This window comes from Nansenia antarctica, assembly GCF_963989245.1.
Source record: "Nansenia antarctica genome assembly, chromosome: 14".
In the NCBI taxonomy this organism is placed as follows: Eukaryota; Metazoa; Chordata; class Actinopteri; order Argentiniformes; family Microstomatidae; genus Nansenia; species Nansenia antarctica.
The window spans coordinates 28,784,372-28,802,956 of NC_137684.1; the positions used below are offsets into that span (position 1 = coordinate 28,784,372).

Here is an 18,585-nt window from a genome sequence, read left to right on the forward strand (position 1 = left end):
CATTGATACTGTACTTTTACATCCTACAAAAATGCATGCATGTTGACTTCTCTAAGGACGTCACTCATGTTCTCACACTGAAAGTCAAGTCTAACTTCCTCAAAGCAATCAAAACTTGGTCGACAGCTTGTCGAAAACGAATGATTTGCAATAAATCAACTGTCTGAATATCCTGATATGAAGTTGAAATTTGAAGTGAAATTTGGTAATCATACCTGACAATAGGGACACAAAAGATGGATTGATTTGATTAAAAAGTAGCAGGTGGCTTTCAAAGGTGGACTGACAGCTACTGCTAGAATAAAAGGTTGTTTGATGGTTTGTGAGGATTGTCCCTGGTGTGGTTGTCAGTTGGCTATGAAGAGCAGTGAGTTGGAATCTAATCTAACTAAATGAAGACTAGATAGCAACAAATCCATCTACCAACAACAGGCATGAATTGTGAATTTAACTGGTGAAACTAAACAAAATACATTTTGAACAATAGTTTAACAACACTTCAGTTGAAGCTATCTCCTGTGCAGTATTACCTAGCCTTATGAACATATCAATAACACCTGATTAAGTTGGAAAGCCTCATTAAAGTGTATGATAAAAGAATGCAAAGGCACAAGAGGCCCTGTCTATGTTAATGATGGAAAATGTGTGCATTATGAATGCATTATAATGCATTACAACTGTGTACTTTGCAAAGTATTAAACTAAAGTACCAAGGCCCCTTATACTGTAAACATAGCATACCCTGTATATCGATAAGTCTATTATTGCATTAAAAGACAGTACTATTAATGCTACTGTATATGACTGCATCAATAAGGTGCTGTGAATGGTTATAACTAGGGTTACTTAACACTTCATAAGTAAAGTGTCACCCAATGTATGCTTTTGAATGCATATTTCCAGAAACTCCAGTGCAATTTTGTCTAATTATTACATTTTCTTTCTCAGTGCAATTTCATCTCCATAGGGTTGCTGAAATTCATGTGTAAGTTATTCAGTTGCCGTGGTGCTTAAGTATAAAGGAGGAGGGAGAGGAGTTTAAGAAGCGTTGATTTACCTCTGCTTGTGGCTGAGCTCCAGGATTCTCTGGACATCCTTCTTGGAGACAGAGTCATCATTTTTCAGGGACTGAAAGAAAGAAAGGAAGGAGGAAAGCCTTTTATTCTGGGGAGGAGGGATGGATCTGACTAGATGTCCAGTCACAGCCTTACTCCAATGTGGATGAAAAAAGTACTCACAACGAGAGAGAAACCAGACATTGTCCAAATACAGCCCCCCCCCCCCCCCCCCCCCCTTCAAATACAGCCTCCCCCCCCCTTCAAATACAGCCTCCCCCCCCCTTCAAATACAGCCCCCCCCCCCCCCCCCCCCTTCAAGTGGTTCTCCAAGTGGTTCTCCAAGTTGAGGTAGCTTGTCTCAGTTGTAAATGGACTGACTTATATAGCGCCTTATTCCAAAGCGCTTTACAACGGCCTCTCATTCACCCATTCACACACCAATGGCGGCAATCTACCATGCACGGCCCGCGCAATTTGGGGTTCAGTGTCTTGCCCAAGGACACCTCGACATGTGACCAGCCGGGGTTTGAACCAACGATCTGCAGACCTTGCGATCATTAGATGGCGGCTCTACCTCCTGTGCCACAGCCACAGTTGTCTCAGTACAAGTACTGTATGATTGATTTGTTTCATGCATGCTGCGTATTCCTTCAGAAAATGTCCAAGTCCCCAATTCAATAGTCGCAGAAAAAAGGCAATTTGCACTGCAGGAGGTGGTACAAGAAGGTTTGTGCTGTTCTTCAATGACAACGTCCATTAGAGGAACTTTATCTCATTTTACTGAACAGAGGCCTTTCAATCATTGTTGATGGTGGATAACTCTTCTCCTTGAGCGAAAAGACTGCTTGATGTGATGATCACATAACATATGAACCCATCTAGTTTACATTCACTTTGGAATCGTGTTAAATCATTAATGTGGCGCTTTTGGAGAAGGAAAGTACAGACAGACAACATAAAATTATCAAAATTCAAGTTGATAACGTCAGTTTAATAATGAATTGTTTTATTTTTTATTTCCTGGAGTTCACATAGATGTCACCAATTCACGTAAGGAGGGGCACTCCATACTTTGTGGGGGACAACATGTTTACTGTATACTTGTTTCATCTGCCTCTCTCTACATACAGAGCCCTCATTCACCCCCTGGACGTTTTCCACATGTTGTTGTGTTGCATCAACATCTAAGATCCATTTAATTGAGTTTTTTTTTTTGCCACTGATCTACACAAAATACCCTATGGGGTCCTCTGTGGCTCAGTTGGTAGAGCATTGGCGCTAACAACGCTTAGATTGTGGGTTCGATTCCTGTTGGGACCATATATACAGAAAAAGTATGCGCTCACTGCAATGTAAGATTCTGTATCGACAAATCCCTCCACGCCTGCGCCCCCCAGTACCTAACCGACCTCCTCCCCAAGCATACCCCTTCCCGGAACCTGCGGCCCGCAGACATGGGCCTGCTGTCCACCCCCCCGCACCAACCTACGGACCTTTGGGGACAGAGCCTTCAGCGTGGCCGCACCTACCCTCTGGAACTCCCTCCCCATAGCGATCCGCAACGCCCCCACCCTGGACTCCTTCAAATTAGCCCTCAAAACACATCTGTTCTCCAAGGCCTTTGGCCCCTAGTCATTTTTTGCTTTGTTTGTTTTCTGTTTTGTCTGTCCGTTCATTCCCTTGTAAAGCGTCATTGGGCTTTTGAAAGGCGCTATATAAATTAAAGTTATTATTATTATTATTATTTGTATCAAAATCAACAAAAATCTCCAAATACACCGTAAGTCTGATCGACGTGACACTTGATACATAAGAAGTATGTAGGCCTACTGGCTCCCTAACAACTCGTCTTTTAAGTCCCATATCTCAAAGCTAGTCTCTAAGTTCAAGGTAAAGTTAGGTTTCTGTTTTAGAAACAAATCATGCTTTTCCCCTGGAACCAGGAAATATCTTGTATAAACGACCTTCTGACCTCTGCTAGATTACGGTGACCTCCTGTACGCTTCTGCTCAATGTCTGAATTATTTGGATTCTGTGTATCATTGTGCCTTGAGATTTGTCACTGGTTGTAAACACCTTACTCATCACTGCACATTGTATATAAAAGCGGGCTGGCCATCCTTGTATGTAGGTACGCAGGTAAACCCATTGGTTGAGGTTTATATATAAACCTCTCCTAGGCCTGGTCCCTACCTATCTGTGTCCACATCTCCTCAGAAACCATCAACGTTACAGCCTCCGCTCACAGGACACTTTACAACTGCATGTTCCCCGTGCTCGTACTGAACTGGGCAGAAAAGCATTTAGGTACGCTGCCCCCTCTGCCTGGAATACTCTCCAGAATGACTTAAAACTAAAATAACTAAATAGTTGTGATGCTTTCATAACGATCTTAAAGGACTTGGAAGGTGAAAGTATTAGAAATTGTCATTGCTTTTAATTCAGTATCCGTGCCCGCCCAAACCTGCTTTTAATTTCTTATTTCTTATTTCTTATTCTTCTCATCTTATCTTATTATCTGTGTATTGAATGTATGACTTTGTCCTTGTGCTAGAGATTCCTTATCTCAATGAGGTCACCTGGTTATTAAATAAAGGTTAAATAACAAATAACAAGTTTACAAACGAAAAGTCCCCATGTCAAAAAATGACCATGCTACATCGAAAAGTAATCCAATATGCAAAGGTTTATTTAATCATTTATTTGGGTCAAAATAGTTCCGCAACTGAACTCGCCCTTGAACTTGAACTGTACTGTTGCCAAGCAACCTGAACACAAAAATGTTCCTGCACAGCTTGCTAGGCCTACACACAATACCACAGGCTAGCTATTTTGTATCGTCTACATTTAGCTGTAGGCTTCCATTTATTGTGCAACCAGTGAAAGCTACATTATACAACAGTTAGTTCCGACCAAGTAATTTGATTGGACAAGAGGCATTCCATGAGTGCTGATATACAGTATAACAGCACTGGGACCTTTAACTACATGTATCACTCCGCCGCACAGATGTTCTACTAAATGACCGTTAATTAAGTGTGATACAAGTTTTTTACATAATCTGATCCATTAGGTGTTTATTAATGCCTGTGTGGTGTTATTTTTAAAATGTTGAATTTTCTTTGTTAGTAATTCATAAAATACAAAGGTTCCATCTCACAAAACATAATGGAATGTAAAAACTCTGACGCTCAATATCTGAACTACCCTAAACGGAGATAGAACCTTATCATTCTAAGCTCACGAGGTGTTGCCAAGGAGACTGGTACCAGTCCAAATAGCATTGCTTTGACTTGTGTAGTTCTGGCTCCGGCCCTGTTGACGACATGATCCCTTGGCATACGGTTTGATAAAGTAATAACGGACTCATCACAGTGCTTTTTCCAATGTAAACTACTATATGCAATTCTTGCCAGAAAAAAATGCTTAGGGGCCTACTCTAGGGGGCATTGAACAATTTGCCCCTCTGCTGGCTGTGTTCGGAGAAGAAGCGGCATCAATAGATCATCTATTCTGGTCCTGCCCCAGTGCCCCAAGGTGGCACACTTTTGGTATCAGGTGCAAACATAGGCTACCTCTCAAAGCTTTATATCCAAGTTAAATTAACTGTACTCAAATAGCATTGTTAGGAGACCTGGAAAAACACAGCCAATCAATAGAAGATATAATTATCCTTTTATTCCTCCAAAATATTTTCAGCTTAAAGCCTGTGGAGGCTTCACAGGCACAAACAGCATAGGGTTTTATATAACCCTAATACAAAGAAAACAATCAACAGTACCTTTTTTAAAGTGACCAATTATGTTCGGTATGTATAACCATACAGTGATCGGTGGTAACCATGGCACCTATTAACATAAGGTGCAATCTGGAACTCAGACAGAACTCTTCTTTTGGTAAACAGCTGAGGGATGGAGAGGGCTGGAGGCAATGTTTTTTCATATTCTGAAAGAATATTTAAGTGCTGAAGTGCCCACTCAATGTAACAAACAACAGTTTTAGGATCACTAAATACGTACAATTTGTTAGCAAACCAGGCTTGTTTCGATACGCAAGTCACAACACTCGAGTGTTGGTGATGTCTTTAGGGACTGTGATCATCTAGTTATGTGTAGTTATCTGTTTTTAACATGTTCATGTTCTATCAGCATGTTGTGATGTGTTTTTTGTGATGTTAGTAATGTTCTTTGTTGTTAGCTAGCTAGCTAGCTAGAGTGACGGAGCACAGTGTTTGTTTGTTTTGTTTCAGGGTGATTTTCTCCGCTAGTTGAGTTGAGGTGTACCAACATTTAAATAAGCATATCTTGCCGACTTAGTCCACCTTGGTCACCAGCCGTATATGTTGTGTTCTGGTGGGGGTAAGATAGTAGAAATAATTTATTAGTTATCGAACACAATTATAAATTACATTATAATCAATGGCTATATATCATTGATTTACAAGTATTTCGATTTAGATTGCACCTTTAAGAAAATATTGACTCTGCTGACTGCTCTTTTCTTAACGAGTCATCCCCTGGGTGTGGGTCAGCCCTCTCATAATTACATTTCACCTGAGAGTTCATGGCACTGCCTCCTGGGGGAGCTTTTATACAGCTTAATAGGTTAGGAACCATTGCTCTGCTTGGCACTTCAACTCCCAGTACGGTTCCACAACAGGTTTAAGCCCATGCAGCTTGGATCTCATACCATCACTGACTTTCAAGATGTTGAGAGAGAGGCAGAACCATTTAGCCAGAGTTTAAACGTCAGGTAACTTGTTTAATGTTATAGCCCGACATCTCTTCCTGTCTGACACATGCAGACACATGCTACCACAACATACAAACTCAACCCCATACATAACATTTGGTGTATATGGTCAGGGATATGGGTTCAACTAACCCATAGAGTATGGTTGTGTTTGACCACAGTGTGGCATTATTATTACATATGTTTAGCTCATAGCGTCCATGTTACTGTAGCTAATCTAATTAAACATTTTACTTGGCCTTCCATTTCATCCCTATAGCCCTCTGTTTTGAGCGTTCACGTGTAGGGTAGAGTTTCCCAATTCTTGTTTTCATGTAGGGGCAGGGCCAAGTGGTAGGGCTACGTACGTAGCTCTCCAAACTGAGGTTTTTAAGGACCAGACTCTGAAGAGAGCCACAACCAGAGGGTTATGAAATCCCAGAAATCCCTTGCGAATCATCGGCACGGTAGTAGAAACAGGAATTATATAACCTTCATTTTATCTTAGTTTAATGTCATCTCAATGTATTATTGACCTTTACTTTATAACAAGCATAACCCATAAAAAAAATCGCTATTATGCCAATGTGTTTAGCTGTGTGTCTAATGTTAGCTATCTAATGTTACATTTAAGGCTGATTTGTGCGTGACAGTCCCAGATTTTGACATAATTATTCCCATGTTACATTTCCCCCCTTTGATGGCATATGACGCCTGCACTTTAGTTAAAGTTCAGCCGTGAAGTTGTTGCTCTGTTGTTACCGGTCCTTACATGAGTGCAGACTGGCTGAGCACAGGTTGCTAGGCTACAGAACACTGCTATTCTGTCATGAACTGGCCTGACAATGAAGCATTGTTCTTTTTTATTTGGTGACTTCTTTGATCGATTGATAGCATGACACTTAAGTTGTGAACGAATCGCGAGCATCAATACTTTGCTATGATACTTATGGCGATGCGTCTTGAAGGGTTATCCCATTTCATAGGAGAAGATTTCAACCACTACCCCTTGTGACTATGTTCAGAGGGGCAAGCCGAAAAGCGAGTGGCACTCCAAAACGAGGGGTAGGGTCAAAAAAGGGAAATGGGATAGGGCCCCAGTTATCTCTAATTGTAAGTCACTTGGGATAAAAGTGTCTACCACACTAAATGGTAAAACTGTTGAGTATGAGTATTTCTCAGACTGAATGACAGGAAACTCTAAACATATCATAATCATCACTTTATTTCTTTATCAATGTAGGGTTACTTTTTTTTGTACTTACGTATGTTATTATTATTATTGTTATTATTATTATTATGATAATTATTACTATTATTATTATTATTTATGTTATTATTATTGTTATTATTATGATTGTTATGATGCTGATTATTATTATTGTTATTATTATGATTATTCTTGTTATTATTCTTGTGTTATTCTTGTGTTCTGTATCTGAATGCTGCAATGTCAATGTTGAGGAACCAAAGCCAAAGAATGTTCCTCTTGTGTACCTGTACAGTAAGATGTAATCAAAGCCAATCTGATCTGCTCTGCCCAGTAACATTGACATGATGCCTAGGGGGGACGTCGACACCCAAGTCTGCCCACAGCGATCAGACTTCAAAGCCTGCCCTGGGGACTGTGGTAGCCTGACTACACAGAGGTCTACGACTACACAGTCACTGCCATCCAGACCCGCCCGAGGGACAATGCAACTCGTGACGTTAGAATTATTAAGGTTCTATCTCCATTTTTGTCAAAATTGAGTTTTTTACATAATCTGATCCATTAGGTGTTTATTAATGCCTGGTGTGGTGTTATTTTTAAAATGTTGACATTTTTGAGTTAGTAATTCATAAAATACAAAGGTTCCATCTCACAAAACATAATGGAATGTAAAAACGTTGAAGCTCAATATCTCTGAACTGCCCTAGACGGAGATAGAACCTTTCTAAACGGAGATAGAACCTTATCATTCTAAACGGAGATAGAACCTTATCTTTCTAAACGGAGATAGAACCTTATCATTCTAAACGGAGATAGAACCTTATCTTTCTAAACGGAGATAGAACCTTATTATTCTAAACGGAGATAGAACCTTATCATTCTAAGCTCACGAACTGGAACCAGTCAGAAGAACGGCACCCCACCCCACCCCACCCCGACCCAGGCCAGACCAGAGACCATAAACCTGACCAGACGCAGGAGTCAGAGGATGTAATTGGGGAGGTCATTGACTGGCATTAAAATCATACCCAGCCCCTCTGAACCTCTGTTTCTGCCCCCTAAATTGGTCACAAGTCTGAGCCGTCCAGGCTAGCCACCACGACGGGCAGAGCAGAGAGAGTCATTCCATCGGAGAACCGCCTCTGGGACTGTGTGGCATCCTGAGTAAACCTTGAGAGCTTTCATACAGTATTATTCTCACGGTTCGTTTCAGGACACAAGGAGAAAGGAGTCACTTGTGAAGGTAGAAAATGAAATGTATTGAAAGAACTCTCAGAATATATCAGGTTTTGTTACTCTTTTTTTTTCCAATCTAGTTACTGAATCTCGGTGTGTCTCTGTCTGTTCTCTTCTTTTGACGTACTGTGAATTGAATCCGACCCTGATCCAGTGGGGTCAAGAGGTATCAGAAACAAGGCTATTGCCTTGTAAGACAAGTGTCTTTTTGCACAAATATACCGGAATGACTAGACTAGATCTGTTATTACATGGTTTCCCAAGGTCAACATCTTCAGTAGATAATACAGTAGATAGTCCCCTCTATATATGAATGAATGAATGAATGAATGAATGGACTTTATTGTCATTGCTACAGTACAGGTACCAAACAACGAAATTTAGGAGGGGTGGCTCCCCTGGTGTTAGGAAAGGAAAAAAAAACACTTTTAGAAAAAAAAATCACAAGAAGGGAAGGAGCTGGTTTACATAAATAAAGGCTATGTTGTGGTGATTCACATTAAGAGACATTCACCAAGAAGGGTTTGTACCTTTAAGAGTGGGGGTTAAAGGGGCAAGGGTTTCCGGTTCCGGGTGAAGTTATTGTTGTTGTCACTGAGAGTGTATGTTAGCATGTAGCAGAAAGTGAGAGAAGTAAACATCCTCGACTCCAACCTACGTCTGTCGTCTCTTTGTTGCAACTCCCACAATGTACACTATCCACTATACTATACTGTACAGACAGACGACTAGGGTTGTCATATTGCACAATAGTATTATTCCACATTTATTTAAAGTGTCGCATATAAATGATGTTCATTATGAATCAATGTGTATCTTCCAGCTCAAATCACCCTATTATATCAGCTCCTGTTCTGTACTGCGTCTAGCCTACACACAGAAGATTATGACATACTAACATAAATTGAGGACATCCATTTGACAAAGGAGACTATATTGATACATCACTATATTTAGCTGTCTTAGTTGTCACGATTAACCCACAATGAACAATTTAAAAAAACAATACTCATTGTAGGAAAAACTGTGCATTGCTATTGCTATTAAGCCTTCTCTGAAACTATGGAGTCAGATTTCAGGGTTCCTTCACTGTGGAGTGATTTGCATTTTTATTTCTCTGCATCTCTATTGCAGTAATTTCCACTTCAACTTCCAAAACGCCCCTGCATTTGTATCAAGGGGAGGGGTCGGCAAATGACAGAAGATTACGCTCATCCTGGGGTACATAGTGGATCATTATAACGTCTAGACGACAGATGACAATGGACTGAATCACAGGCTGAGTAGAATTTCAGCGACATTTCAGCGACATTTTCCAAGACCGAGGGTTAGGTAGAAGAGCCTGGGAAATGGTATCTCAGGGTACACACCCCGGCACTCAAAGCCAACCACCCCCTTTAACATCCCCCCATAATCTGTCAGAAAGTAACAGTAGGACTCTAACCTTAAGGTTGCCTTTAATGCTGTCCAGTTCCTTTGAAGTCTTGGAGAGTTGACGCAGGATGCCAGTCCTTTCTGTGAAGACCTCCTTCAGCTTCTGTTCCAGCCCTTCATAGCTTTGTCTATCATGGAGATGGAGAGAGAGAGAGAGAGAGAGAGAGAGAGAGAGAGAGAGACAGAGAGGGAGAGAGAGAGAGAGACAGAGACAGAGAGACAGAGAGAGAGACAGAGAGATAGAGAGATAGAGAGAGAGACAGAGAGAGAGAGAGAGAGAGAGAGAGACAGAGAGAGAGAGAGAGACAGAGAGAGAGAGACAGAGAGAGAGAGAGAGAGAGAGAGAAAGAGAGAGAGGGAGAGAGAGAGAGAGAGAGAGAGAGAGAGAGAGAGAGAGAGAAAGAGAGAGAGAATATCAGTATTTTATGTCTGCCACCGCCTGAAAGAAGCACACTTTATTGGCACCCTTGGGAAGACGAGATGCTGTTAAAGTGGATTAAAAGCGTTGCCATTAACGCTAAAGGGTATAGCAATAGGCAGAAAAAAACTAAATATCTACTCAACACAGTCCTTGGTTTCCAGACCAAATTGCCTTCAATCACCTAATCAATTTTGGAAAGTGGTTTTAAGGAGTGCGTCATTTGAACCACAGGTCTGCCTCTGCATTTCTGTCAAGTACAATATTCACACTGTCACCCAATCACTGAGAAACGACTGCATAATCTACAGGGCCAATTTGTCAGATTCAATGTCTTTCTTTTATAAAGCTATCCTCTCTTTAAATGTCAATGCAAAACCATTTTTTCCTCAGTTCATGGTGACCTTGCCAAGAGGCAAACATTACTTTAATACACATTTGCAAGTAGATATTTATAGAGACTTCTTTGAAAAATCATCACATGTACGGTATGCCATATATTTGTGGGTTAATAAGTGTTAAGGTAGTAGAGTTGTCAGACAATAAAAGAAACGAGTTGATTCATCTTTTCCCCATTAGTTAATTCATCTACCGATTAATCTCATCTGGAAATTGATCCAAAGTGGTGCTTAAACAATAAGTGGGGAGAACAATGAAACGATGGCCGCCAAATCAAAAGTGTGAATTCCCATCCACATTCCCATAGACAAAGACAAAGGGATGCTAATTGCTTGAACTGAGGTTCCCCGATACAGTTGTATCGGGGATTTGAAGACAGGCTGCTGATTATTAAAACTGGCTTGGAAATATGATTCGTTATCACGACTGGAGTAACTCAGGCAGGACTCAAATGCATGACTCACTGGCACCAAAAAAAAGTCTTTACTTTCAATGACTTCGGTTCACAGGTAGTCAGTCAGAGTCAGAGGCACAGCATATATAATCCAGAAATGGGGTAGGCACTAGGCAGAGCAGGGGTTTGGTACATAGGTAATCTATTTTGGAGACTGGGCATATAATCCGATAAGTAGTAGGCGAAAGCAGGGTCGAAAAAACATGCAGAGATCAAACAACTAGAAATAGAATCGCTAAGGAAACCGCAGGGACGCAAAGACACTGAGGTACGATGATGGACTGGCAATGAGCCAGGGGAAACACACGGACTAAACACACAGGGAATGATGATGGGGGACAGCTGAATGCAATCAGGGCGACAGGTAGACAATTACACAGGCGGGCGGGAGACACACAAGGGCAGGTAGGGAAGTGTCTGGGAACAACAGACAAGGTGACAGGCACACAAAACAAAAGAGGAAACAATAATGAATAGCCTAACATGAAACAAAGACAAACAAAACGAACAGACAGGACGAGACGTTAGGCTACATTAGTGTAGGAGACTCAACAGTTGACCAGACCCATGACCATGTAACTGTATTCTACGAGTTAACATGTGAACAGTACCTGGGTGAAAAAAACAACAACCTTTTGCTCGTAAACACAGGTATCATTCACGTAAACACATCAACATATAATACAATGGTCATGAGTTTGGTCAACAGTTGAGTTTCCCCACTAATCATATTTCCAAATCAGTTTAATAATCAGCCTGTCTTCAAATCCCTCTACACGGTAACACTCTGAGACTCTGACTCTGGCTACATGTCACCCACTCTAGCTTTAACCCTCCCTCCCCTCCCTGCCCCCACCCCTCCCCTACTGTTGTCCCATGTCCCCCCCACCCCTTTTGTAATCATTGCTTGTATGTTTTCTATTGTAAAGTGCTTTGAGTTGCATTTCATGTACGAAAGGCGCTATATAAATAAAGTTTTACTTACTTACGTACTGACGTATTGTCCTTGGTTGACATATAGAAATCGGATCAATTGTTTTTAAAAATGAGTTGTCAACTAAAGCAGCATCTGTTCGAATCATCTCCACTGCCCTAGTGATTAATAATTAATAATAGATGTTGCTCTTTCAGGAGAGACGCATGCGCAAAGGCTGTGGAGCAGAGTTCAGTGGTTGTGGTGGGAGATGGAGAGACTGAAAGCTCACGAGTAGCAAATTGAGAACTGAGGGAGAAACTGACAGCTGTGGCCTTTTGGGATTTCAACATGGCCAACCACGTGAGCTCTTCCTCTCTCCTTCCCTTTCATCTGGAGTCAGATAGAAATACATAGCTCAGCTCGCTTACGTCCTCCCTACTGCTGACCGCCAGTGTCAGTGTAATGTAGTATTTGTATTGAATCATGCAACGCAGTCATTCAGAAAACACACAGGGAATAATTCATATTTTTCGGGAGCTCCGTAAAAAATCATCATCTGCCTGTGGATTTCCCCAAACACTGGATGTCAATATTACCCCCGACATGGATGCTGCTGTGTATTATGGATTATTTGCGATGGCCCCCCCACACATGCATGGCTGTGCAATGTGCAACGATTTGCAGCGAAAGAAAGAAAGCCTTATTCTCATTCTTAACAAAATCCCCAAATTTGGCATTCCGCTGAGGCCCTCATACAACAGTAAAAAGCTCTGCCTCTAAAAAGTCACTAGCAGATCAAGGACCTCTTCAATCACACCCAGCACCCAGGAAACGGCAGACAACAACACTCTTCCCACATGGCGGGAGCGCCTGTTAGATTGAATACCCGGTGGAGCTAGTTTGCTTCACACAGAGAGAATAATAGTTTTATTATTTAAAGGAATTCAAATGCACCTTCATTGCAGGGGGGGAATAATATAGTGATTGTTTTATCTCATGCCAGTTATTGTTTTGTCGTGCGCCTCTTGAGGACAGGGTTAACAGGGGATAACCTTTCTGGGACGATATGTAGGCTATCCGTGTGGATTAACAGTCGTCTCTGTAAAGGCCATCTTTTGTCACTAGGTCTTGCTCAGGGTGTGAAATGTGTGAGCATCAATGCGTTCATGAATGTAACATGGTCGCCCCACGTTCGTCTGGATTCCAAGCTTCAACTTTGCAAAGAGATGACAGGTTAAACCATGATGATGACGATGATCTATGACTATTATATTATCATCATGTATGAGTCCTTATGATGTTATGTTATCAGCTTGTGAAGTGATACAGACGCTGCCTATCGTCAAAAAACACCTTTCTGTGACGATATGTATCCGCGTAGATTAACAGTCGTCTCTGTAAAGACGATCTTTTGTCACTACGTGAGCTTAGAATGATAAGGTTCTATCTCCGTTTAGGGCAGTTCAGAGATATTGAGCGTCAAAGTTTTGACATTCCATTATGTTCTGTGAGATGGAACCTTTGTATTTGATGAATTACTAACTAAAACATTTCAACATTTTAAAAATAACACCACACAGGCATTAATAAACACCCAATGGATCAGATTATGTAAAAAACTCAATTTTGACAAAAATGGAGATAGAACCTTATCATTCTAACGTCACGAGTATAGGTCTTGCTCAGAGTGTGAAAGGATCATCAATGCGTTCATGAATGTAACACGGCCCCCCCGCGTTGGGCTGAATTCCGAGCTTCAACCTGGGCTCTTTTCCAAAGGCACCACCCCAGGTCACAGACACCGTCAGCAGATCAAGCCCATTATCCCATTACTCAGTCCTAGAAAAGCAGCACCTGGGAAATAAATAAACGACAACTGTAATGGCTCCGGTGCATGACTTATCACTGTATAGGCATGACTGAAATATATGGCGGGCTCACGCCACAGAGAGAGAGAGAGAGAGAAGGGGAAATCACTCCCCGTCTGCCAGCCTATTCATTACCCAATTCAATTGGGCCCATCCGCGTCTGTGAAATACAACTTGTAATATGAGGCCTACTGACACAGAAACAGCTACATCACACACACACAACACACACACACACACACACACACACACACACACACACACACACAAGACTCAAGAGATAACAGTGGAAGCCTCGACTTTTTTTTGGCACAGGGTCCGAAAGAAATTGGCCATTACAGCCAAACATGGCGCCAGATGCGCACTAATGTGATGACCTCCTCTGACTCCAGTGTTCTGGCATCCACTCCCTCACATAGACCCGGTTCTGGAAGGCAGAAGGGAGTGTACTAATGAGACACTGGTTGTCTGACAAAACAGGCTCACGATCAGACGCCGCAAAGCAGGGCTGACGGCCATAAACCTCCGCCTTCGCCAGTTGATCACATAATGAAATCTTTTATTTTTTATTTGAGGCCTCTGCAATTTCCACACTCCTTTTAAAATCTACCTCGGGGGCCGGCCTCGTAAGTCAAGCAAGCCAAATACGAGTGGGTGGGGTCCAAAATAATGAAAAAGGAAAAGGGGGAGGGAAAAGAAAAAAAGAAAGAAAAGAAGGAAAGCGAAAGAAGAGCTAGCTTCCTCCCTCCCTCCCTCCCGGATGGGGGGAAGACATCCTTTATTGCCCGGCGCGGACGTCGAGACACGCGTACACTTCTTCAGGACAAACATTTTCGCTAGCCTTGGGAGTCACCGGCACATCTCTGAGTTATATGAGCTTGACCCTGCCGTGTAATAGAGAAGTGCTGAACCGCCTGGCTACCTAAAGGTAAAAGTGCTGAGGTCCACATGCAGTCAACAGCTCAATAAAAAGAAGCCAAGGCTGTAGCACATCCCCCCTCTCTCGGAGAGAGCAAGCGGGCGCGCCGTGGCACACAGCCTCTCTCACAGAGAGAACGGAGGAGCACCTGGACTTTAGTTGACAGGGCTTGGACAGTAAACCCCTCGCTCGGAGAAGGCCAGTTTAACAGGTATTGACCCGGGGCCTTTGTTAATAATGGCTAAGAGTTTAGGAGATCGCTCAACCTCTCTATTCCAATGCAACGACGGTCAAAGTGTTGAAATGGCCTATCGGAGGAGGTAGACGTCTTATTTATGTGTCGATGTGCTGTGGACCTACATTTTTGCATACAACCACTTACTGTATAGAATCAGCATGAACATACTGTATGTGTTTATAAATATGACACGCATTGGGCATCTTCTCTTTCATCACATGTTTGGCACTATACTGCGGGGATTCATCCGAAATAGAAAATAAGTATCTCTGGGTTATGTGTGGGTGTCTTTGCCATAGAAATGTGATCTTTGTTATCGCTGGTAATGTTTCATAAATGCGGTCTAATGTCCTGTTAGAAATAAAGCATTTTTTGAGGATCTTACCAATACCAATCATTGATTACCCCTCAATAAGTAACACTTGAGGTTGTTAGGTGTTTATGAATATGAACGAATATACACATGAACGGTGTTGAATATAGTGTTATTTCACTGATAATTTTTTAAGCACAAAGAGATCATGAATTTGCCATGTTCCTATAGTTAATTAGCAATAGTCAGAATTGCCTTCCTTGATGATAAATAAAGCATTGCCCATTCACTGTATCCCCAACAGGCCCCCCGTACTTTACGAATTCTCTTTGAAATAAGCATCATTAACTAAAAAACTAAACTGAGGCGGATATATTTTATTGGACACAAGCTACAAAAACCAAAAAGCAGGAGTTAGGCCTATTTGTAAGTGCTGAATCTTCTTCACCCTCTCCTCTGTGTGTAAAAGGAGTTTATTTGCTGTCATGCAGATTATGAGCAGACAGCGGTTTACGCGGTACTTCCAATTTCAGGCTGGATTAATTATGTCATTAAGAGGGTGCAAATAAATAGTTTTAATAAGGGGGACGGCCCAAGGCTTGTCATGAAATTAATATATCTCTCTACCCGAGCATGACCACCAGCCAGCACCTGCAACAAAATCAATCAGTCATGTTTACTGACTCTTGTCTTGTATAAACATCGCAGACAGCAGGGAATATTAATTGCATGGCTGTCAGGATATCTGACACTAAATCTTCTGTAATTGTTTAGAAGAGGGACATGGTAAAACAATAGGTATAGAAGAAGCCAATTTAGTGTTGTGTGGCACTATTCAACATCAAGATATCTAAGAAAGACTTCAAGGTAGGCTATTGTAGGCTATTGTTTTTCTTCCTTTTTGATATTTTCCATGACAAATGAGGGGTACTGAGATGTGAGAACTATCTTGCTTTAGATTGATTATGGGACATATTATTCAGTATTCAAAGGCAGCTGAACAATGACTTGCGTCAAACGTTACACACAACAAAAGACGAGGTAAACTTTCAAGATCTTGGATCAGATTGATGCTCTCTCTTTTCATATCGACCAGTTTATCTTTGTGATTTATTTCCAAAATTAGATAGTGGGAGATACAATATTGGCTAGGATTCTAAAATCCCATTCTTCTAGCATATGGAAAACAATCACTATATTTAATTGATAACCTAAAAAACACAATTGAATCTTTTCAATGTGTGTGGTGTGTGTGTGCGGCATCTAATTCAATATTTGATTATGTGTCAGTGACCTACAATAAAATTGCCTGAAAACATTTATCATAAAATAATTGCATATGATGACATTGCGTGATTACAAAGTAATTAATCATTCTGACAGATGAAATTAGAATGTAAATCTATCTTCTCTGTGTGCAAAGGAGAGTTATTAACATGACAACATTTTACACTAATGTGTCTCATTTTTAAATGTATTTCTCTCGCCCTCTCTCTCTCTCTCTCTCTCTCTCTCTCTCTCTCTCTCTCTCTCTCTCTCTCTCTCTCTCACTAACGCACACACACACACACACACACACACACACACACACACACACACACACACACACACACACACACACACACACACACACACACACACACAGTAGCTACAAAACATTCTCTTGAGAGCTGAAACAGTCTCTTTTAGAAGTCAGCACTGAGATGATGTATGCATTTCATTGTAGCTTGCATAGCAGCATTTTGTCTCTGACATAAATTCATGCTTATGCTCGCACGCATATCTTCTTTTTATCACTAGTGCAATTTTAATTAACGCTTTCTAGGGATCCTATACTTATCACACATTCAATGACTTGGTAACACTTTCTATGAGGTATACACACATAATGCCATGTACAGAATGAGTATGTGGATTTTTATACAACGGATAGGCTAGATCCGGTCCATTGTCTCAATTGGTCAGTTTGCGTTCCAGCCGTGCCGATATCCATGACATACGCACGGCTAAATGGAATGTTGACACATCTTTTCATATTACTCTGCGTTTGTCTATATTACTGTTATCGGAGTTACATTCTTACCGTTGCTTAGCAACCGATAAACAACTGTTCAGCGGATGAACACACTTACAATAAAACATAGTTCCATTAAAATACATTAATTAAAAGCTTGTCTTGTCTTTCTTTTGTGAAATATTGATAGATACATGTGGTAACCGTTGTATAAAAGCGTTGTGGAACGAGAAGCCGTGGTATATCGTGGATATCGGCACAGCTAGGGGGTGTATATATAACGGCACTCTGCTTTGCGTCGTGCCTAACCACCCCGCTAGCTGTGCCGATATCCACGATATACCACGGCTTCGAGTTCCATAACGCTTAATTATGATGCAATATAATGCATTGTGACACCTGCAACTTTATTGTCATTGACAACAGTACAAAGACAACGAAACACAGTTCGATAGTTATGGAGATATACTCCAGTTCTATGAGTGGAGCGGAGCCCCATAGGGCAAAATTCAGTCATTGGCTACTTTAGGTAGCGGGGTAAACCAATAGGAGCAGAGCTCCCCTATGGGGCGGAGCTCCACGATATAGAACGGCATCTAACCAGCAATTGTAGGCCTACATAGTGCAAAAGCCATAAATGTATGGACAGTGCATGGCGGTACAGCATACCGTATCACAGTGAGTATAAGTAATTAAAGATAAAGTCAGCATACATACGTGCAATGAATATGAATATATAAACGGTCAATATATGATGCCTTGTAAGCTGTCCAAGGTGCGCAATGCATCATGGTTAAAAAAGAATATGTCACATATAGGTGACATAGTGCATGATAACACACATTTCCTTCTGAGTTTCACACGGCATTTATAGTTCCAGCAATACCAGTGCATCATTGCAGTTGAGGCTCTGTGCCTCGGCTCGAGTTGTTGAAATGAAATGTGCACACATCATCTGATAAGATTATTTATTCCATTCGTTTGGGGAATCTTAGTGATGGCCAGTCATGGCTGTGGGCGTCAGCATCCGCAGAGAGACAAGCTGAGTGCAGCTGCTAAAATGTCAGCCATGTCCTCTGCTCAGGAAGAGAGGCATTGTTATGAGAGGGTAATTGTTATAAGAGGGTAATTGTTATAAGAGGGTAGTTGTTATAAGAGGGTAATTGTTATAAGAGGGTAGTTGTTATGAGAGAGTAATTGTTATAACAGAGTAATTGTTTTAAGAGAGTAATTGTTATAAGAGGGTAGTTGTTACAGTATAAATATCACTTAGATCAAAAAAGTTGATGATAGGGGATGATGCGTTCAACAGTCTCCTAATTAAATGGTGAACAAATAGCCTACACAGTGATGTGTTCTGGTTGACCCATTAGA

General features: G+C 41.3%; 1 protein-coding gene across 1 annotated transcript in view; it reads right to left on the reverse strand.

Moving 5' to 3' along the window:
- Nucleotides 1-18,585, reverse strand: part of luzp2 (leucine zipper protein 2) — a gene marked incomplete at both ends in the record, with an annotated part of 150,820 nt that overhangs the window by 57,739 nt on the left and 74,496 nt on the right. The window contains 2 exons of the mRNA XM_080544767.1: nucleotides 1,058-1,128; nucleotides 9,683-9,800. Of these exons, the coding sequence (XP_080400893.1) occupies nucleotides 1,058-1,128; nucleotides 9,683-9,800 (189 nt within the window). The remainder of the gene's footprint in view (nucleotides 1-1,057; nucleotides 1,129-9,682; nucleotides 9,801-18,585) is intronic.